Raw genomic sequence first — 24,243 nt, 5'->3', positions numbered from 1 at the left:
CGTCGTACTGGCAATACGGCCCAATTTGACTACTATACCTCAAATGAGGTAAGTCTCTCCCGTCGCTCGTGGCCCGGGTGCTGCCGTTGTTGATGACGGGCATGAAGCAAAAAGGACGCAAGCGAGTCGGCACTCGCCTCGCACTGGCGCCTACCTAGTCCATGTAACGTATGTCAGTACGTAACTAGTCTGTTCTCTATCTCGAACTTTTCATGTCTCTCTGTCGTCGTCGTCGTCGTCGTCTTTTCCCGTCGAATACCAACAACCTAAGAAAGTGCCGCGTGGTCGGGGAGGCACAACATTCCATGTTTCCAATTCGCCAGTGACTCAGGGACGGACGCTCCCGAGCCCTTTGTCGCTCAAGGGCCTAGACGCCCGGAGTCGTGCGCCTAGAAGCTCCATCGTCGAGCTTATTTTTGCCCATGTCCAGCGCCTTGATCTTTTCGACATTGCTCTCTCCAGGCTCTAGATCTGGCTGCCACGTCCGCTGTTGCTCAGGAGCTGCGGGACGCCGGGAAATCCAACACACGAGATCTGCGCCTCAATTGGTTGGTAATGGATGGTGGCAGTCCCAGCGGCCCACGGCCAACAAAATAAGGGACCCCACCCAGCGAAGACGAAAAAGCCAGATGGCCGGACAAGAGCCGCCGAAGGGACCGGCTTGAACAGTCGGTCAGTGTGTGGTGGGTGTCAGTCTCGGCAGCGGCCGCCTTTGTCGAAAGCATCAGACAGACGCACCGCACACAGACACACATGCAGCAGCAGCAGCACTGTCCCACGAGAAGCAAAAGAACCACTTGTTGGAAATATTTTGTGGACTTTTGGTGGGCGATGTTGAGGCGTCACTGGCCTGGGTCAGACGGAGCATGACGAAGTGGCGTGGCGCCTCACTTTCGCTCGCTCGCCAACAGCCAGGCCAGCGCGCGCGTATAGACGAAGCGGCCGGTGGCCAAAACGGCCCGCTGTTTAGTGATGAGCTTCGCCTTTGTCTCTCTGGCTTGGATGCGCACAGTGCGGCAGTGCCCTTGCCCTGGGAGAGTGGGCTCGTGGGCTTGCCTGTACGTGGACGCTCGCTCGCCCGGTGCGGAGCGGACGACAGAGAGACACCCATTCCCCGGGCCGGTGGGTGCATTATTGGTAATAATGCTGCTCTCATCGGGTCTGACCGACGCGAAGCCTGGATGGTCGGCACGGCACTGCGACTGCAGCGAGTACCGTCTTTGACATGAGCTACAGCTGACGTGGCCAGACTATTGCAAAGGCGAGGTGAAGCGTTTGCGTTGACATGTACTTGTTGAACTGTTAGACGAAATGTCCAAAAACTTTCTGATCACATTGGTCGAACGACATGCTTCCAATTGAGGCAGCAAGGCGACACAGGGCAGACAGACCCTGACGCAGCCTTTTCCCCCCTAGTTCCCTGTCAATGTTGCTCTATCTTTTCAATTCTTCCTCCAACGATTTCAAGACAAGACAATCAATTGATAGAGCAGATGATGGTTCCCTCATCAACGCCACATCAGCCGACCTAGCACAGGCGAGTGCGTGTGGCATGACGGCGCGGCAGCAGCAGACGGCGTGTAACGCAGCGCAGCGGCGGGCGGTTCTAGACAGCAGCTTTTCGCAGCAGGATCCCAGCGGGGTGGGCACGAGGTTGCAGGCTGCACGACCTGCAGTCAACGGCGAGGGGGGCGAACACACTGACTGACAGCGACAGCCACTGCGCACTGGATGGAGCAATGGATGAACGACTGCCTGCGAGTGGCGCAGAGTTTTTTGACATTTTGGCTCGAGCACAGCCAGCTCAGCCCCCAGCGCCACAGCAAGTCTCGAGAGAGGATTGGATGGTGAAGTGTCCGGCGCGGAGATGCAAAGCAAAGGTGAAGATACCCTGGATGGACATGATGTGCGGTCAGGGCCGGTCGGGTAGGTTTGGCTGTGGCGTTCAAGCGCGGGTCAGGGTCGTCGAGTGAGGCTGTCGCTGCGTGGATCCCGAAGCAGGACCGACGACTGCCGGCCTCGTTGCGGGCGTCTACCCAAGCTTTTACCCAATTTTTTGTCTTTTTGACCATGTTTATTTGTCCTTTGGCGAGCCTGACGGAGCGGGCCCCGCGCCTAGAAGTCCATCTCTGGTTGTGTGGTGGCCGCATTGCACGCCTCGAGCTGTGGCCTCGACTCGACAAGGCAGGGCAAACGACAGACATGGCAAAAATCAACAATCCCATGTCAATGTGCATGGGCAGGGACCAACCATTTTTCTTGTCTTTTTTTTTTTTTTTTTTTTGTGGTTTCTCTCCGGGCGTCGTGCTTGTGTCTCTCCCAGCTCCAGAGCCCTCCATCTCAGCCCACCAGCCACAGACTCAGACTCAGACAGCTGCTGCAGTACAGACCCGCCACTTCCGCCCGTCCGTATGCATGCAACCATCACGAACCTCTCTCACGTCTTCTCATGCTGCCTGCTGCACCTTTGGATCCGATTCAATGCTTTGAAAACAGGAGCACGGGTGGCCCGGCGGTCGCGGCTCCGTCGTCCGTCTCCTTCCACGTCCAGTTAGAACTCGCGGGCCAGGGCAATGCAAGGCTGCCCAAACATTAGAGAGGTTTGCTGCCGTTGGAACGTTAAAGTTCGTCCGTCCTAGCTACCCGGCCGAGATGGATCAACGCACGCCCGCCGACTTTCGGTCAATCAATGCCTTTTGCAACCGACGCCTCGTAAAGCCTGGAGACGGCGCCACTGTGGCACCCACTCTACGCGTACAGCGTACATCAACTCCACTATTGTGCTGCGACCACTTTTCGACATCCATCTTAGCCAAGCATTCATTGATATTGCTTCCTACTACATGCAACCATCCCGTCGCTCGCTGACCGGGAAACTGGGTACGGCACATCAACACATGATGGATGGGTATGCGGTGCTGGTGGGGCGTCGATCCGCCGACGGCAAAGCAAGGCGCCTGCGTTTGTGATTGTCCGTCCTTCACATCCCCTGCCGTTCCTTGCCCCAAACGTCGGTTGGTGGATGGATGCTTGAACGCCTGACTGAGCAAAGGATTCGTGTGCTGCCCACCGCAAATCTGCACCATATCTCGACCGGTGATCGCTGTTGGCTGCGCCCGCTTGCATGCATATGCCAAGTCGGCGAGCAGACCCACGGATCCCTCCACACTGCCGCTGGCTCGTCGCTTCATCAACCCCTCAAGTCGTCGGTCTTGTTGCTCATGGCAGTCTCGAACTCTTTCAAATGCAGACTGTACTGTATCTCGAGCCTGTGGACGCTCTTCATGATGCGCCGCTCAATCATGTCGCGCTTCTTGATGAGCTCAATGAGTCTGCTGATCTGTTGCTTTTGCTCTTCTTGCCTTTGTGAAATCATCAGATGGAGCCGCACGACCACAAAAGACCAACCGTCATCACGTTGATTGGTCCTTACCTTTGCTTTTCATGCTCGGCAAAGGCTGCCTTGATATCGTTGCTGACTTTCTGGACACGTCTGGCGTGGTCGTTTTGAAGCGTCTGGCGTTTGGCTTCTTTGCGCTTCTTGGACTATGATCATTTTGGTAAGTACGAACCATGACACGCATCGCAAGTCCACGTGGAGCCCTCGGCATTCCAAAATTGGTGTTGGTCGCAAGTGCAGTGCTTCAAAAATCAAAGGTAGGCCAAGAGGAATTCGGCAAGTCCAATGTCGGACTTACGTCGTCGAGCATCTTGTCCATGAGGATGCGGATGTTGGGTGAATCAGATGCCTGAGAATCTCCGCGGCCTCCAGGCTCGGAAGGCGCGTAGTTTGCGGCAGATCTGCGAGCAGCCATGATCATTTGCAGTCGAATTGACGGTCAAGGATTGTGGATGAACTTTTGACTGTTCCGCCTCTTCGATGCGCGACGCGTGAAAGCAGTAAGACGCGTCGAGTCGTCGGATCCGGCGGTACATTGATCCGTCGACGCTAGCGCCAGCCGATCCCCTTCCGCCTCAGGCGGTTGCGCTGGATTGCGGCCAAAAATTTGGCTCTCCGCATCTTTTGATCTCCACCTCCACACCCTCCAGCAAGCGCTGCGTTCTTGTTCACCATGGGTCTGGCCGCGCCAAAGAAGTAAGTTTTCAAGTCGTCAGGCAGATTGCAGCTTAGATTAACCCTTAACAGCCGCATCAAAATTTCGGCCGACCCGAACAACACCACCTGGAGCAAGAATACCGATCGCTTTGGCCACAAAATCCTCACCAAGCAAGGATGGACTCCGGGCGAGTATCTCGGCGCCAAAGATGCCAACCACTCTGGTCACTACACTGCTGCCAACGCCTCGCACATTCGCGTCAAGGTCAAGGACGACACTCTCGGCCTCGGCAGGAAGAGGGGCGGCGCTGAAAACGACAACTTTGGCCTGAGCTTGTTCCAGGGCGTCTTGGGGCGGTTGAACGGGAAGAGCGATGCCGAACTCAAGACCGAGACCGAGGCGCGCAAGAGATTGGAATCCAAGCTGTACGGAGGCACGGGAACAGTCTTCGTCTTTGGCGGCTACCTTGTGGGCGATAAGATTGAGGATCTCCAGAAGAAGTCTGGCGACGACAAAACAACGGCGTCGGAAGCTGGCGAGGCGAGCAAGTCTGAGAAGAAGCGCAAGCGATCTGGCGACAACGACGAGGAGGCGCCCAAGCTGAAGAAGAAGACGAGAAAGTCTGACCTTAAGGCCGAGTTCTCTGCATCCAGCCCCGACGAAAGCGAGGAAGAGTCGAAGAAGAAGTCCAAATCCAAGAAATCGAAAAAGTCAAAGGACAAGGCACAATCATCCGAGAGTGACAACGCTTCGTCAACGGAAGCGCAAAAAGACGAGTCGAGCAAGGATGACAAGAAGGCACGCAAGGAGGCTAAGAAGGCGGCAAAGGCGGAGAGGCGAGCAAAGAAGGAGGCCAAGCGGCTGAAAAAGGAGAAGCGCAAGCAGGAAAAAGCCAAGGAGGAAGAGTCCGACAGCAGCTCGTCGTCGGAATCGGAAGCTGACGCCACGGTCGAGGCCGCAAAGAAAGAGGGCGTTGCGTTTGCGGGCAACCGCCTGGCTGTCCGCCAGCGGTACATCCGGCAGAAGAAGATGGCGTCCATGGACACGCAGGCACTCAAGGAGGTGAGTTTTATTTTGATGGTTACATTTTGCAGCGAGCACTTGACTGACATGCCGACTCTGCAGATTTTTATGGTCAAAGGCCAGGCATAGCCGGCCGGTAAGGGGCGCATTTTGCACAGCGAGGCGTTGGTGGTTCACATCTTTTGAAATTTCGACATTCGTATCGCATCAGATGGCAGCACTGTTAGAAACGTGGTGTACCGAATACCCAATGGAGCATCTTGAGTTCACTGCCGCGTCGACTTACAATCAGTTCCTATGTCCGCTTGCTCGTGCCATGCCATCTAGACGTTCGTTGTCGTCGCAATTGTTCAACTACTCCCGTCATCTGTCTCTTCCTGGGCACAAAAAACTCCCTATCATTTTACCCACTGGGATCTTGAAGACTCCCTGTTCATCTAGAATCAGGAAAAAACATGTTCCCAGGATAACAACCCTTGAAGACCTTCCTTATGACGTCCAAATTGGCATGTCTTTCTCCTCCTCTCCCATTCCTTTGTTCTTCAAGAAAAAGACTTGGCATCCACCAACAATCGCCTTTGTCCTATTATCCTGTTCCTCCATCCATTGTTGACCAACCGCGAATCCCACAAGCCCGACGAACAATGTCCACTCGCCATCCATTCTCTTCAACCCCTCTATTGTTCTCGCATTCTCAAGCCGTAACCACATATATACTCGACTTCCCACACCACAATACAATCTCCGATCTCCAGTCCAGCCCACTCAACTCCGCCGACTCCAAACACTTGAACCCCGTTCTTGCTGTGCGAGAACCTCTTCATCTGTTTGTTTGTCGATCTGTAGCCTCCCTGTCCAATCCCACCAAAAAAAAAAAAAAAAAAAAAAACCAAGACACTGTCGTTGAAGAAAAAAGACTCAGGTAAGTCGCGACACCACTCAACATGGCAGGTCCCAAATCCCACAGTCGCCGCGCCTCCCTCTCCCTCGCCGATCTCATCTACACGACGACGTCGCTGTCGCAGCTGGGTCTATATCCCGCTCCTTTATCCACCACCACCAGCAGTAGATCCACCATATATTCCTCCTCATCTTCGAGAGCCAACGCCGCAAGCGCAAAAGTAAACGCACGAGTAGATGGCCAGCCCAAACACTTCAAGAAGTCCAAGTCCAAGGGCACCCTCAAGAACAAAACCAAATCAAACGCCAAAGGTAAGTGCCCCAAAGGTAAGCGCAAACGCCTGATCAAGACGACCAAAGCGTCGACCACCACTTGCTCTAACCCCTCCGACGAAGCCCCCTCCCCTCCCTCCTCCATTCCCGCACCCATCCAAGCGGTCCTGCTGCATGAGTACTCCACTCGCGACTTCGACAGATCCGCCGACGCGCTGGCGGCGTGGATGAATGCGCGCTGGGCCAAGACCGGATACAGCGTGGGCGTCGAGGCTGTAGCTGGCGTGTTGGGGGAAGCGAGTGGAGGGGTGGGAGAGCGTCACGGAGCAGTGTGGGATGGGGTCTTCGTGAGGTGAGAGTGGGTTTCGTCGGCGGGTTGTAGCGTGGATGGGATAGGAAAGAAACAGAGAAGCAGGCAAGTGAGGACACCGTCACTCGGTGACGCCCAAAGAGTCGAGCAAGGAGCAGAAATTAGATTGACCGTCCAGCCCATACATAGGGATGAGAGAAGGAACATTACAGAATGACCGAACAGCTCAGGCCTGGCCGCAATAGGAAAGATGCGATTGATTGACAGCCACCCTTTTTGTTTTGTCCATCTACATTACGTGTGTGAGTCCTCAAGTCAAGACTTGGAGCGAGCAGCAGCAACAGCAGCTTTACCCCCTTGCCAAACACGGGCGAAGCCCCGCGCCATGTGGGTATCTTTTTCCTTTGTTTACTCCCTGCACTCCGTAACGTCCGGATGGAAAAAAATCCCCAAATTTCAGATTAGTAGACCGTCCTCAGCCTGCCCCTGCGTCCTTCTCTCAGTGTAGCCCGCACAGAGACGAGAGGAACCAAGGCTGCGTATGGAATATTAGTGTGAGACAGCCCCTTTGGGCCTGCACGTAGACTCGAATGGAGCATCAAAGTCTAGCTCTACTTTCAGGAGTATTTCGGTTTTGGCTCCGTTTTCTTGAACCCCCAAACGCAAGGGTAGGCACCACCTTTTGCTGCCTGACAGGCAGTGGTAGGTGCGGCGGGTCCATGTAGAATAGTGCTTATGGAAAGAAGATCTTCACTGAAGATTGGAATCAGGAGAGCAGCCGATTCGTTCCGTGGCGCAGCTTGGAGCCGTGCGAGGATGTGTCGGCAGATTTTCATCCTTGGCTTTTTCTGGCAAAGCTGAGTTGTGCTGCTAGATTATGCGCACAGCGCCCGGTGATAGAATATGAACGACGAAGCCAATGTAGGAATAGTAGAAATTAGCTCTGCTTGGGCTTTCCAGTGTCGTTTTTTCCAGAGTCTGTCTTTGCCGTGGCACTTGGGCTTTTTGGCGGACCCGGGTCCCGGTTGATGACTTGGCTGCGCAGAAACTCTTCGATGTACTCAAAGTACAAGGGCTCGGCCACTGTGTCATTGTGGCTTCCATTGGAGAATTCGCGCCAGACCTTACCCCTGGACACGCAAATGTCGAATAACTTGGACATGTGAGATGGTCTGGATGGACTGGTCAGTACAGAGATAATCAACGACGAGAGCCACATACGGAACGATTTCGTCCTTCAAACCACTCAGAAAAAGAATGGGGATGTTCTGGATTTGCGGCAGCAAGTCCTCGCTCGGCCATATTTGGTGGCACAAGGGCGCCAGGAACTTGGCAGGTGGAAAGGCGCTGTTCATGTTAGCTTAACAGGGGTTGGCAGCGTGACATTTTGTACCTTGGAATCAGCTTCCTGATACTCAGGAACGTGTTTTCCAGCACCATGCCCGCAATATCTCCATCCTTTTGATTCTTGGCAGCCAAGCCAATGCTCACAGCACCTCCAAGACTCTGACCGTAGAGAATGATCTTTGTCCCGCGCAATTCGGCGCGCTCTCGAATGTAGTCCAAGCCCGTCTGAGCATCAATGGTCAAGCCCTTTTCGTTTGGAGTGCCAGTGGAGAGCCCGTAGCCACGATATTGCAGCATCAGCACATTGCAACCCAGTTCGTGCTCCAGGATCTTGGCAATGGGCAGTCTGTATCCAATGTTGCCGGCATTGCCATGGAACATGAGAACGGTAATGTTCCTGGAGAACTGCTTGTTCGAGGGACGGATGAAAAAGGCACTCAGCGATTCGCCATCGGGGGTCGGTATCATGAGCTCTTCGAAGTCGGTGATGCCAAACTGGGTAGGCCTGGGCACGTCCGTTCGGGCGCCTGGGGGAATGTTGCGGGGATATATGATTTCGCTAAGGGTGGATCGGTCAGTTGAGGTTTGTGTAGTGAGCACAAGGCGAAACGTGGGTCTCGTGAATTGGAAACAATGGCGCAAGCGGGCATCGAACGGAAAAGACCCACTTCTGCTTGAAGTACAGAAGACCACTCAGCAGCGTTGCGACGCCTGTCGAGGCTAGAACAGGGTAGCGCAGGTAGGAGATGAAGGAATCCATGGCGGAGAGCGAGTCAGATTGAATATGATCGGAGCAAGCAGTCGACTGCGAGGAAGTGGAGGTCGGAGACAACTGCGAAGACGCGGACGGCGACGAGTGGAAGAGGGATCGAGGAAACTTCATGAAGGTGGACGAGAGGGCATGTGGGTTAGTAGTTGGTGGAGGACGAGGACTAGGAGGAATGCAGAGGGCGGGAAGGCAGGGAACGAAGGTTAAAGACGAGACATGGATAGACAGTCTTTTTTGGAGGTGGAGCCCGGACGGTGAGGGCTGAGACTGGAAGAGGTGCCGCTTCAGGAGGTGAGGAGAGAAGATTTGCAGATCAATTGGCGTCCAAATAATAGAAACGGGAGCGAGCGTCGTCTAGTCGTACCTTAGTCGTTTATCGGCGCTCGCTCAGAGCCCGCCGCCGCGCCAAGACCTCGCAGCGCAGCGCAGCTGCCAACGCGTGCAAGCTGTGCCTGGCCTGCCGTGGTCCAAGCACTTCCTCTCCAACACCCATAGCTCCAAGCTACAACTACAACAACACGCATCCATCACCATCCAACGCCCACCACTTCCAGGACATTCCGTTTCTAATTAGCCACATCTACCACCTCGTCCTCTCCCCTCCATCCGCCATCATGATTCCCACCTCGACCGGCGCGCTGGGCGAAGGCAGGCCTCACCCTCCACATCTCAAGCTCCCCCGCTAACATTTCCCACAGATGGCATCCATCTGGACATGAACCACCTCAAGAAGGGCGAGGTCAAGTAAGTGCTCAAGCTCTGCAGCCATCATGACCTTCTGACTAACCACGACTTCAGCCTCGGAACTTCCATGTACGTACACCCAGCTCAAACAGGCACCAAAACGAAACCCAGCCCTCTGACCTCAGCCCAGCATGGCCATCAACTTCAAGGACGGCGTCATCCTCGGTGCCGACAGCCGGACCACCACTGGCGCCTACATCGCAAACCGCGTCACGGACAAGCTCACGCAGGTACACGACACAATATGGTGCTGTCGTTCCGGCTCGGCGGCAGACACGCAGGCCGTCGCCGATATTGTCCAATACTACCTTGGAATGTACGAGATTATGAACAACGAGCGTCCCATGACGCAGACGGCTGCGGCGCTCTTCCAGGAGATTTGCTACGACAACAAGGACATGCTCAGGTGGGTTGAATGAGAAGCAACAAAAAGAGAAAAAGAAGCTGACCGAGTTGCAGCGCGGGCATCATCGTCGCTGGCTACGACGAGCGCCATGGCGGACAGGTGTACTCGATTCCACTCGGAGGATCGCTGCACAAGCAGGCGTACGCGATTGCAGGCTCAGGTTCGACGTACATTTACGGATACTGCGACGCAAACTGGAAGGAGGGCATGACGGAGGAAGAGGGCGTGGCCTTTGTCAAGGGCTCGCTGCGGGAAGCCATCAAGTGGGATGGAAGCTCTGGTGGTGTGATTCGCATGGTGGTGCTGACGAACAAGGGCGCGGTGCGGCATTTGTACTTGCCGGACCAAAACTACGAGGGACCCGGAGCGAACAAAGCATAAGAGGGCAGCAGCGAAGCAAGAGGCAGAGGCATGTAGAGGACACAGCTAAGACAATGGAGCAACAAAGGGGCGTGTGCCCCGCAGAGGCTCATTCCGATGTTTGACGTGCAGCGGCGGCAGATGGAGTGGTTGACATGACATGGGGGCTCGGAGGCGCTGGCGTCATGGGCCAGGGTCTCAGGCTCGGACTGGGCTGTGGCGCGCTGGGCCTGGCAGATTTTGGCAGACAACCTAAGAGATAGTCGACGGCGTGGCGAGAAGGCGGCGGCCGTTGCGCGAAAAACCGGAGCAGGCTGGAGAGGAGGCCGCAGCTGACTGACTCTTGACGCGCCGGCGAGGGATGGAGAGGTGCATGGCATGGGGGAAAGATGCGGAGGGATTCGCTGAGGGATAAAAAGTGGCCGAGAGGAGGTCACAACAGAGAGAATAGCACGACTGGGTAGTCGTCAGCTTGTTGCAGACAGTCAGATTCTGATGGTAGTTAGTATGTGGTGTGGTACGGCTCTCTTTGGTGGTACTGGTGGTGGGTGCCATGGCGATCGGCCGACGGTCGAGTGCGGTGACGACTGCGATTGTGAGAACCTGGAACAGACAGAGAACAAAAACACAGCCGTGGCCATGGCCATCTCTTGACCACGCAACTATTGCCCATAGTCATTGACTGTCGCAATCGCATCCGCATCGACCTCGCAGCGCAGACGCAACGCAGTGCAGTGCAGCGCAGTATCTATTAGTGGTTTAGGCCAGGCGTGCGACCCCCGGCGACGACGCGGCTCCCTGGCCTCCATCCCACGCCGGCGCCCGCCTGCCCAGCACTCCCGTCTTCTCTTTCGATTCACAACTCTCCTGTCTTCGCTCCCTCCACCACCAGCAAGCCCATCCGCCGTCCTGGTCGCGCGCTGCAGTGGCTCTGCTCTGGTCCTTTTCAACTTGTTTCTGTTTTCACTGCCTGCTGCAGAGGTGAGCATGCCCGCCCGCCCGCCGTCGCTTTGGCCCTTTTGTTGTCTCCACTCGGCTCGCTCGCGCAATCCACTCACCCCCCCTGCGTCGTCCAGAGCGCTGACCGCTCCTCTCTCCCACACCAAACACCTTCCATCCCCACCGAGCGTTCTCGACTGCCGCTGCTAACACTCTGTTCGCCGTCAGGTCCCAAAGCCTCGTCCATCTTGTCTTTTTGCTGCGCCACAGACCACTTCCTCATCCACTTCGACCCGAGCGCGCTGGTATGGGATCCATCGTGATCAGCGACGTGGTCAACCACTTTCCTCAGCCCTTCAATAACATGTTCGGTGCAAGCTCGCACCATCAACACGACTCTCCTCAATCCGCTGCCGCCCACCAGAGATCGACGTCTGCCGCCAGACCGCAGCAGCAACAACACAACACACACCCCGCCGACCAAAACACCTCATCCGCCTTGCCCCGCGCTTCTCAGCCTTTCGACACGCCTATGGCCGACGTCGTTGCACACGCTCCTGCATCTTCTGCCGCTTCCGATCATCTCTTGCAACAACAGCACCGCGCCGCCGCCGCGAGACCTGGTTTGACCTCCCAAGGCTCAAGCGCCTCCCAGGCGCCCACACAACCTCCGCCTAGCCCGCGCTTCAAACCTCACGCCTCTGAGAGGGTTCCAATCCAACCGGGTCCCAGCAGCTCCACTTCAATCGCAAAATCCGCCACATCCAATTCCAGCTCCTCTTCTGTTCAGGCCTCGCCTCAATCCCTCCAGTCCATCGCTGGGCCGGCGCTGCCACCTCCCCACCGAATAAAAGTCAAAAGCCTCTCCCACATTCAGAGTTTTGCCAATGATGAGTCGAGTCCCTTCTCGCAAACACGTGCGGCCAGGCGCGCCCGTCAGAACCCCAATGACATCGGGCCGCAATACGAGATTAGCGAAATGCCCGTCTCCGACATAATAGAAATGGTGGCAGGATTGTTGACCAAAATCACCACCACCAACGACAGACAGCATGAGCACTTGCATCGCCAGATTCCTCCGCCCGAGGGCACCTCTGGCCTCAGCCAGCAAACCACCAGCGTCCTGGCTTTCCATGGCAAAAACGTCCCCACCATCTCCATCCTCAGCTACCTCACCCGCATCCACAAATACTGTCCTACAACATACGAAGTCTTTCTCAGCTTGCTTGTCTACTTTGACCGCATGACGGAGCGTGTCAACTCTGGCCTGATCCAGAGCATGCGGCAGGCTAACCAGCAATCTCTTGAGCGTTCTGGTGGCTCCAGCGACGCCAGTCGAAAGAGCTCAGTCTCCGGCGCAAATCTCGGTACCTCGTCGCCCAGTCGCCCAGACCAAGTCCAAGCCGCGACACCACCTCCGTCAGGGTCCCTGGGAAAGCCGCCCAGACCTGGCGATTCTACAATGAAGGAAGACCAACCTCCGTCGCCTCCACAGCACATGGACCCTCCCCTCGAATGTGATCCGTACAGCCTCTCTCAGTTCTTTGTCGTTGACAGCTTCAACATCCACCGACTGGTTATTGCAGGCGTTACTTGTGCTAGCAAATTCTTCTCCGACATCTTCTACACCAACTCCCGCTACGCCAAGGTAAGTTTTGGTCAAGTCTGACCCCATCAATACCAAGCTGACGAACGTGTAGGTTGGTGGTCTGCCTTTGGTCGAGCTCAACCACCTCGAGCTGCAATTCCTCCTGCTCAACGACTTCCGCCTTGCGGTTCCGCTCGAGGAAATGGAGGCATACGGGACCATGCTCGTCGAGTTCTACGCGCGCGAAGTGGTTGCGCAACAGCAACAAACGCATGGAGGCCGCTCGCTTGGTGGGGCGCAGGCTGGCGTGTCTGCTTGAGGCTGCTCAAGATGTGACGTTAGTGTGCGGGGTTGTTCCCATACGCATCGCATTACGAAGGCTGGTCCATGCACAAGCTCTGGAGCTACCGCGAGCTTAGCGATTAGAAGGAGTGATCGAAAGCCGCCTGCTCTCATGTTTTCCGCCACGGCATCAAGCATTTGCACTTTTGTTCAGAACTGGCCGTCTCTCAAAGTCCTTCTAGACAAGGTCTTTTCTCACCTCTTCTCCCAGAGTTGTCGTCATAGATTCTTGTTCCTTTTACGCCTCGTGCTTTTTGGCAGAGGATGCCAGGAGCTGCTTCTTTTTCGTTTTCTCAAGGATCATTGCAGGGTCCCTTTTTTCAACTATACCCATCCTGATCCGCCTATCGGCTCTGAAGATTGCAAACTTTTTTCTTTCTCTCTCCTCTCTGGGTCTTGTGTTGTTCGTTTGGTCTCCTTGCTCCTTCAATTTTTGTTTACCTAGGGCTGTTTTTTGTTTGGGGACATGACATTTGTTTTAGTTGGCTTGGGGGAGGACGGGCGAGGTTTAATGTCTTTCGCTTACCGACACGGAGTAACGAGCCTTGTGTTTCTAGAGCTGATGAAGGGGGTTTTCCTTTTTTTGGGCGCATTCAATCCAGGCAATCACGCACCACCGATTGGGTTCCATGTCTTTCCACTGCTTTCCTCTTTGCGACATTTCTCTTGTCACAGTATGGAATCGTGAGACTGCAATGCATCGATTTGTTGTTTGAGTTTTCTTAAAAAGAATGTGGAAAACACAACAAAAAGAGCCGCTTGATACTTGTGAAGACTTGCAAGCATCCCCGGATCTGAGGACGCTGCGAAAACCAGGTTCGGCACGTGTGGTATTAAGGGTAGAAATTGGCTGGCTGCCACGACATGCTGGTCCTCGTTTCACCATGATGGTACTCTGTCGCATCTTGTTCCAAACGTGATTGGGCATGGTGTTGGTAAATAAGTGTTCCGCATCATTGGGGCCGTGATGTTCTACAGCGCATACCTTCTGAAAATATCCAACTGCTGTTTCGTAGGCCCTGTAATCGAGTGCTTTATGGAGCTGCTGCTGCTAATGTACTGAGGGCGGGCGGAGCGGTCACAATTCAAGCAGAGCCAGGATTAGAAAGGCATGTTTTCCCTGCTTGGTCCTCTGGCTATCGGAGCCTCCATGAAAGTCTCATGAGGCTAGAGAGCTGCATCCTTCGCCATGCGACGAAACATTTATGAGATCCAATTTCTATGGCGACGGAAAACAATCCAGTACTTCGCGTTTCACGCTCATTGATCCCTTGCAGACATAACTCAGGATTGGTCAATTTCCTTCTTGCCATCATCTCGTCCACCCAAGTTGTCGCATGCCATCTCCTCTCGCATTTCACGCAGCTAGAAGCCATGAAGAACGGAAACCGCCGCTCCTACTTTACCGTCTCGAGAGATGAAGTCTCTTTAAAGTTTGGATAGCTGAAAATCTGGCGCAGGGGTCGATGCAATGACCGGTGGTCGCGAGTCGAATTTGCCTTTTGGATGGTGGACGAATCGCGTGGAGGAGCCGGGAAGAAGTGGCCGCTTGTTACTGTTGGCTGTGGAGGGGGACTGATGAAGAGAAAAATCATGATACGGAAGATTTGAATTTTGTGATATTCTGAGAGTGCGGTACCACTTGCATTCGGTCGAAGGTTGCATTCAAGAGCAAGACACTCATGTTCATCTGTTCCTGGTGAGGTTGTGATGCTTTGTCCCCCAGGTTTTGGACTGGCAATGACTAATTTAGCTCAGCCTTATGTAGTAACGCGTCAACCTGACTCGCGCCGCCGGCCATCCGCCCCAAGGTTCTCGCGGCTGAAGAGTTGCGTCCGGGTGTGTCCTCTTCGGCCTGGTGACGTTAGACACTCACCTCCAACTTGGTGATTTCGCTCTACTATCACCCTTCCACCTCCAAAATGATCCAGGCGTTGCTCCAGGTAAGTGCTGCTGCTGCCACATCGTCCCCCGCCCACTGACCCTCCATCTAGCGCCTGGCGCATTTCTTGGATCGCCCATTCTTCCCATGGAAGAAGCTCGTCATTGGCTTCTCTCTCGGCCGCTTCGTCCTCGAAAACTGGCTCCTCTACCGGCAGTACGGCGTCTATCAGCGAACCATTCGTCCCAAAGCTCTTGAATATGAAGTAGATCAGACCACGTTCGACAACAGCCAGGCCTACGGCCGTGCGAAAGCCCGCTACAGCTTCATCTCGTCCGTCTTCGGTGAACTCAAGAACCTCTTTACGCTCCAGTACAACTTGTATCCCCAGGTGTGGGCCGTGGCCGGTACACTCGTCGCCCGCTATGCCCCGTCGTTTCTGTCTGGAGAAATTGGCCACTCGCTGCTCTTCTTCTATGCCTTCAGCCTAATCGACACCGTGTTTGACTTGCCATTCTCATACTACCACCACTTTGTGCTCGAGGAAAAGTTTGGCTTCAACAAGCTCACGCTTAAGCTATGGATAACGGACATGCTCAAGGGACAGGCATTGAGCGTTGCGTTTGGCGTCCCCATCTTGAGCGCGTTCTTGGCAATCATCCAGAAGACTGGCACCAACTTCTTCTACTACATTTGGATGTTCATGTTTGCCGTTCAGATCTCGGCAATCACCATCTACCCGATTCTGATTGTCCCTCTGTTCAACAAGTTGTCCCCACTGCAGCCTGGTCCCTTGAAGGAAGCCGTCGAGGCTCTTGCTGCAAAGCTCAAGTTCCCTCTGACCGAGTTGCAAGTCATGGATGGCAGCACGCGCAGCAAGCACAGCAACGCCTACTTCACTGGTCTGCCCTGGAAGAAGAAGATTGTCATCTACGACACGCTTCTCGAGAAGAGCACCAACGACGAAGTTGTCGCCGTCTTGGCCCACGAACTTGGTCACTGGAAAATGGGTCACACGACCAAGCTCCTCGGAATCAGCCAGTTCCACCTATTCTACGTCTTTGCACTGTTCTCCGTCTTCATCAACAACAACTCGCTCTATGAGTCTTTTGGCTTCCACAACGAGCGGCCCATCTTGATCGGCTTCATGCTGTTTAACGAGGTCTTGGGTCCCACCGACTCCATTATCAAGCTGCTGATGAATATTCTTACCCGAAAATTCGAGTTCGAGGCCGGTAAGTTTTACGATTCCTCTTGAAGACACCAGGCTAACTCGGCTGTAGATGCATTCGCATTGAAGCAGGGCTACTCTCAAGAGCTTGCCGCTTCATTGATCAAGCTCCAGGTCCAGAACTTGTCTGCCATGGATGCCGACTGGATGTACTCTAGCTACCACTACTCGCACCCGATCTTGACGGAGAGGTTGAAGGCCATTGGCTACAAGGGCGAGAAGGGAAAGGTCTCGAAGGCGCAGGACGAAGAGAAAGCGGCAAAGGCTGCTGATCGTGAATTGTAGATTCCTAGCAGCCGAAACGGCTCAAGTTGCAAGTTTCCTGCTGCCTCCGGAGAAGTATATAGACCTCTGGGGTGAATTCCCAAAAATATCAAGTCGTTTGGTTCCTCCACACCTCGCAGCCCTGAAACAATGTTAACCGCTTGCTCCATCACGGACATAGAGTCTACAGACCTTCATTTTCAATCTCTGCGATTGACAAAGGACCGCGAAACTGCCCAGTGCTTTTGAGACCCGGTCTCAGAAATGTAGCGCCAACTCCACAGCCAAAAGATCCCGACCCAAGTTTTTCCGGTGTTGCGCCCAAACGCCGATTTATAGGAGGCAAGTTCCATTACACCTCAGCTTGTTCCCTCTTCTTGCGCTCCTTCTCCAGCTTGAGCTGCCTTTCGCGCTCCTTCTTGGCCTTCTTGCGAGCATCCTTGTCGACTTTGCCAGAGTCCTCGACAGCGACCTCTGGAACCGCAGCGCCGTCGGCGACAAAAGTCGTGGTTCCTTGATCATCAATCTCTTCTTGCTCTCTCTCCCACTCGTCCCTGTTTTGGCCCTGCTCTGCGCCCGCAGTCGTATCGTATGTCGCGCCTACGCTGTCAATGTCCATGCCATCCGTGTATTCTGGGACTTCGGGCTTGAGAATCTCGCCTCGCAGACCCGCTTCGACGCGTCGCAAGTTGTGGAGGGTGATGCCACCCTGGGGACCGCTGGCCGATGCGAACGAGATGCCAGACGTACTAAGCAAGGCGTCGGGGTGCATGAAGGCTTTGAGTTCGGATTTCTTCAAGTATTCGGCGAGGGCTTCCTGGGCCTCCCCGGCGGAGATGGGCTTGTTCGCCAGGACGAACTGGGGCGGGTATGGGCTGCGGACCATTTTGATCGTGGTCGAAGAGTGGTGGGCCCTGCTGCGACGGTGGTAGGTTGGTGTGCGTGGTGGACTCGGCGTGGTTTTGCGGAGGACGCGATGGCTGTGATGCCCACTGGAAAAATTCTGCCACCGCCTTGGTTGTGACATGGGCCAACCAGCGGGCTTTGGAGCTGCGACATGCCAATCGTGCTCGCCTTCTTTCCACTCAATCGACGACTTCCTTCTTTCAGCCAACTCACAGGTCCTGGCTCAAGAATTGAGCCGAATTTCAGATGCAGTGCTCCCGTTGTTTAGGAGCGCTTGCGCGCCTCCCAGCGCGGCCTGCCATTGCGCAGCTCTCCGCAGTATCAGCATCACGGCCTAGTATTTCGGCGATCCAGCAGTAAGTGAAATCCCTTGGCAATTGAGTGGAAGCCTGATGCTAATTGAACTGGTAGAGCGCGCTCCATCTCGATACTTTCGCTGCGCCGGCCTCAAATCCTCTCCGCAAGCGCCACCTCGAGCATCCCTCTACCCACACCCACTTCAGCGGCTGTTGCGGCTCCAGAGACGCCAGATGTGCTGCCCAAGCTCTCGAATCATCCTGCGATGCTTGCGACCCAGATACGCTGTGGACCCAGAGACACGTACAATCCCTCGAACCTCAAACGCAAGCGGAAACACGGCTTTTTGAGCAGAATACGCACCAGGAAGGGCCGCGCGCTGCTGGCAAGGCGCAAGTCGAAGGGAAGGACCAACATGAGTCACTAGGGTTGGAAAGCGAGGATGATGGACTGTAGAGTCTTTGATTGAGCAATGAAGGGCACTGACCAGAAAGTCGCGTGCGTACTTGGCTGACAGCATGCTGCGAGCTGCCTCCGGTGGAGACCAGGCGCTTTCACTACAAGTACCACGGGACACTTCTTTTGAACGAGAGAGCGATGCCCATTCGAGTTTCCAAAGAATGTTTGTCGCACGGGTTGATTGCTGCAAAGGTGCTGCATCTAGACATTCCAAGGTTAAACGAAACAACATGCTCGGAACCAGTACAAAAATGGGATTTGTTATGTTTTCCTAAACGGAAATCCCGTCTTACTCTGGATAGTTCATACGGAATATAGCATCTCACATGGATGGAATGATTAACCCGGCCCCTTTGTGTTTCTATTGGTGGGGACGACGGAGCGCCCAGCGGGGCTGAGAGCGGTGCATCCCCCGGAGCATCTCTCCAGATGCCAGCTCCTTCTGCGACATCGACACCATCCACCTCCCCGCTCTCCTGCTCCACGCTCGCCGACGGCAACGCTTGGCTCCAAAGGCTTGCCAAAACAAGTCATGACCTGAGAAGTCTCGAATCGATATACCAACCCTTCTTACAGCCGCCATGTCTTCATTCAAGCGACAGTCCGCCGTGGGCGCTTCACGGCAGGACGTTCTGACATCACTGCGCGCAACGCAAATCGTCAGCCAGAAGCCGGTGCTTCCTGCAGGTGCGAAATGAAATGCAGCATCAATCACGGCCAGCTTCATCCTAATAGCTGTAGAACTCATCGCGACGATCCTCGACTACCTTCCCGTCTCCGACCTCCTCCGCTTTGCCCGCACCTCGAGACGCATGCGGGAAATGGTATACGATGACACGCGATGGATATTAAGACTCAAGAGCATGGGCTGTTGGAACGATGTAGAGGCAAGACAACGGTTCGAAGAGGGCATGAAGAGAAAGCTAGAATCCCAGCGCGCACGCGAGGCAGAGCACAGGAAAAGCACCGGGGCCGCGGTCAATGGCAGCGTCAACGGTCTTGCGGGAGGCGGCGGCAATGCCACCTTGTTCGATGCTGGCCAAGAAGAGGCAAAGATGCGAGCATCGCAAGAGATGGCCATCCGGCCTCGAGCTGGAACGGTCAACAGCGGGTTCAGCGAAGTCGAGAACGCGACGCCAAATTACAGAGACCCGCAGTTTGCGCTGACTGTCTTGGAACACACTCGCTCCATTCGAGGCCGCGCACGCCAGGAGTACGGCAAGGTATACGGAGCATTGTCGCCGTATTACTACGACTTGGCCAGGTCAAGGAGCCACATGGACCCCATATTGTTCCGCGTGTACAGGGACCCTCTGCTACAAGCAAAGATGCTTGCGCAGCTCAAGACTTTTGCCAAAAGTGATTTCGCGCAAGGATGTTTTGGCAGAGAGGAGAAGCTGGATACGATGATGGGCATATTCGAGAATGCCGCTCTTCGCGAATTCGAGCAAGGGTACCACTCGCAAGACATTGAAGGACGCATGAAGAAATATGCCCACGTGCTCATCACTCTCAACGGTGGAGGGGCCGCGCTCGACACGTTTATTCATAACCATTCCTTGATGCTGGACAAGGAGAAACTTGGGGACCCCTTACAGTGCCTGGACGGAGGACTGTCGGAAAAGCTCACTCTCAAACCGGCACAAGAATTCTTCAAGAGACTGGCCATTGGGCTCAATGAGGTCGCGGTCCTCATTGATACAGTCTTTCCGCCTTCAATTAATGTTATGACACCATTCCTGGAGAGGATCGGAGAGGACGTAATATCTGAATACATAAACCCGCTCCTAGACGAAGTCCATGAACGAAACATAGAGTCCTATCTCAAAGGCGTGACTGGTCTTTTCGAACAGTGCTTGCGATTTGCGGCGTCCCTGAAATCCCCGAAAGCCAACGAATCGACATTCAAGGACGACGTTCATCGGACCATTGTTCACTGCTTTGAGCAGCACATTGATCTTTACTTACAAGATGAGCTGGATTACTTCAAAAATACCGCAACAGCCCAAGTAGAGGCCTGGGAACGACGCCTCCTAGACGAAGAGGCATCTGCCGTTTCTTTCTTCATGTCCAACGTCAACAGGACTGCTGCCAAGAAGGATTTCATGACCTCGTTCAAGAAAGTCATCATGATGCCAGTCAGCGTCATTCCATTTGGGGCTGCGAGCAAACCGACAGAAAAGTCATCGGCGGCTGGAGATAATCTGGGTGTTGATCCGCCCTCCAGATCTTCGACGCCAAATCCGACTGAACGATCAAACAGCCCTCGACCGGATGCGCCGACATCAGAGTTGGCTGCCAAAGCGGCAATCATGAATTCTCGGCTCGAAGGCATCAAGTCGCTGTTCAGCATCGAAGTGGCTCTCAACCTTGTCCATATCGCCAAGGCAAGCATTGAAAGAGCAGCTCTGCTCGTCCGCATGGGTGGCCACTCGGGTGAAGAGGCGAAAGAGCAGTGCGAAGCCATCTTTGTCACTCTCCTGGAGATTCTCGGCAAGCGCCATATCAAAGTGGGTTTTGACAAGGCTATTGAGCATCTCTCAAAGTACAATCCCCGAGAGATTGGCGAGCACCAACGAGAAGGCGTACAACCGCTCCTTACCTTCCTCGAGCTTGTCAACGTGGGGGATTTGATTCAGCAAATGGTGGACGTCTTCTATCAACAGGAGTTGATCGCGACCAAGCTTGCCGACGGTGATGACTTTATCAGTCCGGCAGTGAAGGAAAAGAAACGCTTCGAGCAGACGCTAGATGAGCGCGTCGCGGCAGGTCTGAACAAAGGAATCAATGCCTTGATGGACGAGGTCGAGTACATTTGCGGAACAACTCAGCAGCCGACAGACTTCAATCCAGATGGAAATGCAGCGGGGGTGCCAGGTGCTGCTGGCAGCCGCGCCTCGCAGATTGCAGACGTTGGGCCCACGCCGACGGCAAGACAGATCATTGACATGGTCTCCTCGCACATCAACATGCTGGTGGGAAGTACCGACAAGAACATGCTCGAGGTGTTCAATCAGGAGGTCGGGCTTAGGCTGTTTACGGCGCTTTGCAAGCACATCAAGCGCCAGCGAATCAGCACTGAGGGTGCCATGAAGTTGATCAGGTGAGGGGATTGAATGGCATGGCTGGTTTCAATGCTGACTTGGCGTAGTGACATGAACGCCTACCACAACTATATTCTGACATTGAAAAACAAGTCGTTGGCGCAGTACTTCACGGCGCTGAGGGAGCTGTCCCAGATCTACCTGATATCGGCAGATGATGCCAAGGAGATTGCAGCAGTGATTACAGACGGGGACAGGTATCACGGCATCTTTAGGACTGAAGAGGTTTACGAGTTTGCGGAACGGAGGGCGGATTGGTTTACAGTTAAAAGGGACGTGGAAAGGGCCATGTACGGGATTGGATGTTTGGTCATGTAAGCATACCCATGGGCATAGGTACGGCAAAGGTACAGCATAGCGACGGGCGTTCGGAATTGGGCAAAGGATTCACAAAGGTGTCGTAGAGGAAGTGTTTCTGCAGGAACCAAAGCGGACCGGGAAGGCTGTCTCAGGTGGCGCTTAGTCATTCGTCGTGGTGGCCGGCGGATCGGCAGCATCCCGTCACCTCACGATGCGAAGCTTCCCTCTTCCGGATCGTCAACCGACTCTTGCTTGACGGCTTCGACAAACGCCGAGTTGCTTCTTCCTCTCCTTCTTGTTTGCTCCAGTCCTCTGCCGCAAACCTCGCCGGCCTCCTTGTGCCAGCTGCCTGTCGCAACCGCCCTGCTCCACTACTCCAACCACAAGACGGCCACCCTCCCACGTCTCCCGCGCCGTGACGCCCTCCGACGCCGCCTTCAACCGTGTCTCTCGCAACACACTCCCGCGTCCTCGCCTGCGAAGCTCGGCTGCAGCTTCGTTTTCCTCCTTTATACTGTTTGGCGCACGGTGAAGCATCCTTCTAGGCCCTCTTGCTTCCTTCTTCCCCGCAGCCATGTCTTGTATGTGACATCCCGCATCAATTGACCTGGCCACGCCCTAACATGGCCGCAGCCGAACCGCTATCGCCCGAACTTCACAAGACGTACACCGTCATCATTGATGATATTCTGGCGGCCAGTGACCTGAACACTGTTTCGGCAAAGCGCATTCGCAAGGGTCTCCAGGCGCGTGTTGACCACGACATCAACCCCCGCAAAGTAAGTTTGGCATCTCGCATTTGCGGCTCCCCGGCCCCCTGGTCTAGACTGACGCCGCAATTTTCAGGATGCCATCACCAGCCTCATCATGGAGCGCTTCGACAAGGCAAACAACGAGCGCAACGGCGTCGAGCCCGAAGAGCCGCCAGCTCCCGCCGCGGCCGAGACCAACGGCGTGACCGAAACCGTCGAAACCAACGGCTCCGGTACTTCTTCTCCTAGCAAGAAGCGCAGCGACCCTGAGCCGGAGGAAGAGTCCGAGCTGTCGGAACCTGCGTCGACGCCGCCCAAGAAGAAGCACAAGAAGAGCATGTCTGTTGAGGATGATGCGGCCTTTGCTGCCCGGTTGCAGGCAGAAGAAAATGGTCGTGCAAGATCGACGCGGGGAGGAGGTGCCTCGCGGAAGAAGGCTCCGGTGAAGAAGAAGGGTGAAACGCGCAAGAAGAAGAGCAAGACCAAGGTCAACTCGGATGACGACAGCGAGCTTGGCAGCGGCAGTGACAAGAAGGAGGTGAAGAGGTCTGGAGGTTTCCACGTAAGTCTCCATATTTATGCGCGCGACTCTCTGCTGACATGAGAGCAGAAACCCATGAACCTCTCGCCGGCTCTGTCAGAACTTTTGGGTGAGGTCCAGCTTTCTCGCCCACAGACGGTCAAGAAGATTTGGGACTATGTCAAGGCGCGGGATCTGCAAGATCCCAACGACAAGCGTCAGATTCGGTGCGACGAACCGATGCGAGCCGTTTTCAAGCAAGATCGCGTTCACATGTTCACCATGAACAAGATTCTCAACCAGAATCTGTACGCGGTCGATGAGTGATTGACTGCAAGAGCTGCTCTTGTTAAGCCCATCTACTCAATTTTTGACGCACAGTCGTCGATATTCTCGTTTAAAGAGTTACACGCTACATACGAGGCCTTGACCACAGCGGACGCCACGCACGCCGCATGAAAACCGCGCAAAAACCGGACATGAAAAAACACTGACTTGCATATTGGACTACAAACCCGCCGCTCCGGAACCGGAGCTTACTATTCATCTCTTTTTGATACTCAAAGCATGGCGATCGGCACGGATCAGGAGTTCTTTGCTTTGCTCTGCTTTGAATTACTCGCTGGGGTTCTCCCTTTTTCATGCTACGGCAGGCTCTCCACCACAATGCTTCCTTGGATCACTCTTCAAAACCCACCACCATCCGTCAAATTGTCCGGTAGCACGGGGTCAAAAGGAAAGAGGGCAGGCAGGTAGAATGCGCATGCACAAAATTTTGGCTACTTTTTCTGCTGGTTACAGCAGGGACTTTTTTCGGAATGCTCCTTGGGATGGACGCTTGGACATGGAGACTATGGTGTGCGGGGTCGGGTATCTTCGGTCTCATATAATCATGCTCTCCTATTACTTTGACGCTTGCTTGTCCCTTTTGGTCTTTTTACTTTCGCTTGTCCATCTATATCAAAAAACCCCCTCGCCGCCTGCTTTGCTTGCTTAGTCTTGCTTCGCGCCGCGCTGCGCCGCGCCGCGCCGCACCACGATGTGGTCTCTATTTTCGGATTGTTTGGGGGTACAGTTCTACTGTTTCGTTTGTCATTCGGTCACGGTCTCGGATTTTCTTTGCGCTGTTGGGCTCGCGTGCTCGCTTGCTCGATCTACAGGGGACTTGGAAATTTCTTTTGGGAATAGCAGGGTCGTTTCGGCGGTGATGTCTTGCGGGTCGTGTTGGACTGACTGCTGCTCTCCGCGCGTGTGCGCGCGCGCCCCGCTGGACACCGCAGACGATGCCGATGGTCTCGGTGGATGATGGCTCGGGGGTCCTTGTAGAAGTCTTTTTTGTCTGAAATGGTTCAACATACATCATATGGGTCTGCTGCTCTGCTGCTCACTGCTTTTTTGGACTCTTGAATCAGCTTTTGTTTGTTAGTCTCGCAGGCGGTGTTTGCGCTTTTTTCTTTTTCTTTTCCTTT

At 54.6% G+C, this 24,243-nt stretch overlaps 13 protein-coding genes across 13 annotated transcripts; 8 read left to right on the top strand and 5 right to left on the bottom strand.

Moving 5' to 3' along the window:
- Window positions 1–1,339: 1,339 nt before the first annotated feature.
- BKA78DRAFT_60146 (uncharacterized protein) lies at window positions 1,340–2,498 on the bottom strand. Its single transcript, XM_066893442.1, has one exon. The coding sequence runs from the start codon at window positions 2,337–2,339 to the stop codon at window positions 1,677–1,679; it is 663 nt and encodes a 220-aa protein (XP_066738569.1). The 5' UTR covers window positions 2,340–2,498; the 3' UTR covers window positions 1,340–1,676.
- BKA78DRAFT_60155 (uncharacterized protein) lies at window positions 2,499–3,529 on the bottom strand. Its single transcript, XM_066893443.1, has 2 exons — window positions 3,434–3,529; window positions 2,499–3,362 (listed from the first exon to the last, which is right to left on the bottom strand). The coding sequence occupies exon 2, from the start codon at window positions 3,189–3,191 to the stop codon at window positions 2,658–2,660; it is 534 nt and encodes a 177-aa protein (XP_066738568.1). The 5' UTR covers window positions 3,192–3,362; window positions 3,434–3,529; the 3' UTR covers window positions 2,499–2,657.
- BKA78DRAFT_357508 (uncharacterized protein) lies at window positions 3,191–3,815 on the bottom strand (the record flags this gene model as incomplete). The annotated part of the gene is made up of 3 exons (XM_066892231.1): window positions 3,191–3,362; window positions 3,434–3,546; window positions 3,699–3,815. 3 exons carry the CDS (start codon window positions 3,813–3,815, stop codon window positions 3,191–3,193), a joined length of 402 nt encoding a protein of 133 aa, XP_066738567.1.
- Window positions 3,816–4,073: 258 nt separating this feature from the next.
- Window positions 4,074–5,210, top strand: BKA78DRAFT_300356 (uncharacterized protein; the record flags this gene model as incomplete). Its single annotated transcript, XM_066887184.1, has 3 exons — window positions 4,074–4,096; window positions 4,148–5,120; window positions 5,184–5,210. 3 exons carry the CDS (start codon window positions 4,074–4,076, stop codon window positions 5,208–5,210), a joined length of 1,023 nt encoding a protein of 340 aa, XP_066738566.1.
- Window positions 5,211–6,025: 815 nt separating this feature from the next.
- On the top strand, window positions 6,026–6,613 carry BKA78DRAFT_363379 (uncharacterized protein; the record flags this gene model as incomplete). The annotated part of the gene is made up of 1 exon (XM_066892480.1): window positions 6,026–6,613. One exon carries the CDS (start codon window positions 6,026–6,028, stop codon window positions 6,608–6,610), a length of 585 nt encoding a protein of 194 aa, XP_066738565.1.
- Window positions 6,614–7,501: 888 nt separating this feature from the next.
- BKA78DRAFT_357505 (BEM46 family protein-like protein) lies at window positions 7,502–8,671 on the bottom strand (the record flags this gene model as incomplete). The annotated part of the gene is made up of 4 exons (XM_066892230.1): window positions 7,502–7,736; window positions 7,786–7,911; window positions 7,958–8,470; window positions 8,580–8,671. The coding sequence occupies 4 exons, from the start codon at window positions 8,669–8,671 to the stop codon at window positions 7,502–7,504; spliced, it is 966 nt and encodes a 321-aa protein (XP_066738564.1).
- A 336-nt stretch (window positions 8,672–9,007) lies between these two features.
- BKA78DRAFT_59874 (putative proteasome component Pre3) lies at window positions 9,008–10,327 on the top strand. The gene is made up of 5 exons (XM_066893438.1): window positions 9,008–9,328; window positions 9,379–9,424; window positions 9,479–9,493; window positions 9,555–9,830; window positions 9,884–10,327. Exons 1-5 carry the CDS (start codon window positions 9,295–9,297, stop codon window positions 10,209–10,211), a joined length of 699 nt encoding a protein of 232 aa, XP_066738563.1. The 5' UTR covers window positions 9,008–9,294; the 3' UTR covers window positions 10,212–10,327.
- Window positions 10,328–11,436: 1,109 nt separating this feature from the next.
- On the top strand, window positions 11,437–13,036 carry BKA78DRAFT_334154 (cyclin-domain-containing protein; the record flags this gene model as incomplete). Its single annotated transcript, XM_066890172.1, has 2 exons — window positions 11,437–12,777; window positions 12,830–13,036. 2 exons carry the CDS (start codon window positions 11,437–11,439, stop codon window positions 13,034–13,036), a joined length of 1,548 nt encoding a protein of 515 aa, XP_066738562.1.
- Window positions 13,037–14,864: 1,828 nt separating this feature from the next.
- Window positions 14,865–16,580, top strand: BKA78DRAFT_327838 (CaaX prenyl protease Ste24). The gene is made up of 3 exons (XM_066889557.1): window positions 14,865–15,002; window positions 15,054–16,176; window positions 16,225–16,580. Exons 1-3 carry the CDS (start codon window positions 14,982–14,984, stop codon window positions 16,455–16,457), a joined length of 1,377 nt encoding a protein of 458 aa, XP_066738561.1. The 5' UTR covers window positions 14,865–14,981; the 3' UTR covers window positions 16,458–16,580.
- A 208-nt stretch (window positions 16,581–16,788) lies between these two features.
- On the bottom strand, window positions 16,789–17,322 carry BKA78DRAFT_300350 (uncharacterized protein; the record flags this gene model as incomplete). The annotated part of the gene is made up of 1 exon (XM_066887183.1): window positions 16,789–17,322. The coding sequence occupies one exon, from the start codon at window positions 17,320–17,322 to the stop codon at window positions 16,789–16,791; it is 534 nt and encodes a 177-aa protein (XP_066738560.1).
- A 266-nt stretch (window positions 17,323–17,588) lies between these two features.
- On the top strand, window positions 17,589–18,066 carry BKA78DRAFT_357500 (mitochondrial 54S ribosomal protein bL34m; the record flags this gene model as incomplete). The annotated part of the gene is made up of 2 exons (XM_066892229.1): window positions 17,589–17,698; window positions 17,754–18,066. 2 exons carry the CDS (start codon window positions 17,589–17,591, stop codon window positions 18,064–18,066), a joined length of 423 nt encoding a protein of 140 aa, XP_066738559.1.
- A 409-nt stretch (window positions 18,067–18,475) lies between these two features.
- On the top strand, window positions 18,476–21,798 carry BKA78DRAFT_59882 (secretion pathway protein Sls2/Rcy1). Its single transcript, XM_066893439.1, has 3 exons — window positions 18,476–18,785; window positions 18,840–21,201; window positions 21,250–21,798. The coding sequence occupies exons 1-3, from the start codon at window positions 18,680–18,682 to the stop codon at window positions 21,518–21,520; spliced, it is 2,739 nt and encodes a 912-aa protein (XP_066738558.1). The 5' UTR covers window positions 18,476–18,679; the 3' UTR covers window positions 21,521–21,798.
- On the top strand, window positions 21,799–23,316 carry BKA78DRAFT_59981 (uncharacterized protein). The gene is made up of 4 exons (XM_066893440.1): window positions 21,799–22,083; window positions 22,136–22,281; window positions 22,349–22,816; window positions 22,865–23,316. The coding sequence occupies exons 1-4, from the start codon at window positions 22,077–22,079 to the stop codon at window positions 23,099–23,101; spliced, it is 858 nt and encodes a 285-aa protein (XP_066738557.1). The 5' UTR covers window positions 21,799–22,076; the 3' UTR covers window positions 23,102–23,316.
- Window positions 23,317–24,243: the final 927 nt, after the last annotated feature.

This window comes from Phyllosticta capitalensis (assembly GCF_038381095.1).
Source record: "Phyllosticta capitalensis strain CBS 128856 chromosome Unknown BKA78scaffold_13, whole genome shotgun sequence".
Taxonomy (NCBI): domain Eukaryota; kingdom Fungi; phylum Ascomycota; class Dothideomycetes; order Botryosphaeriales; family Phyllostictaceae; genus Phyllosticta; species Phyllosticta capitalensis.
Note: the sequence above shows the minus strand (reverse complement) of the source record. Positions and strands in the feature narration are given on the sequence as shown.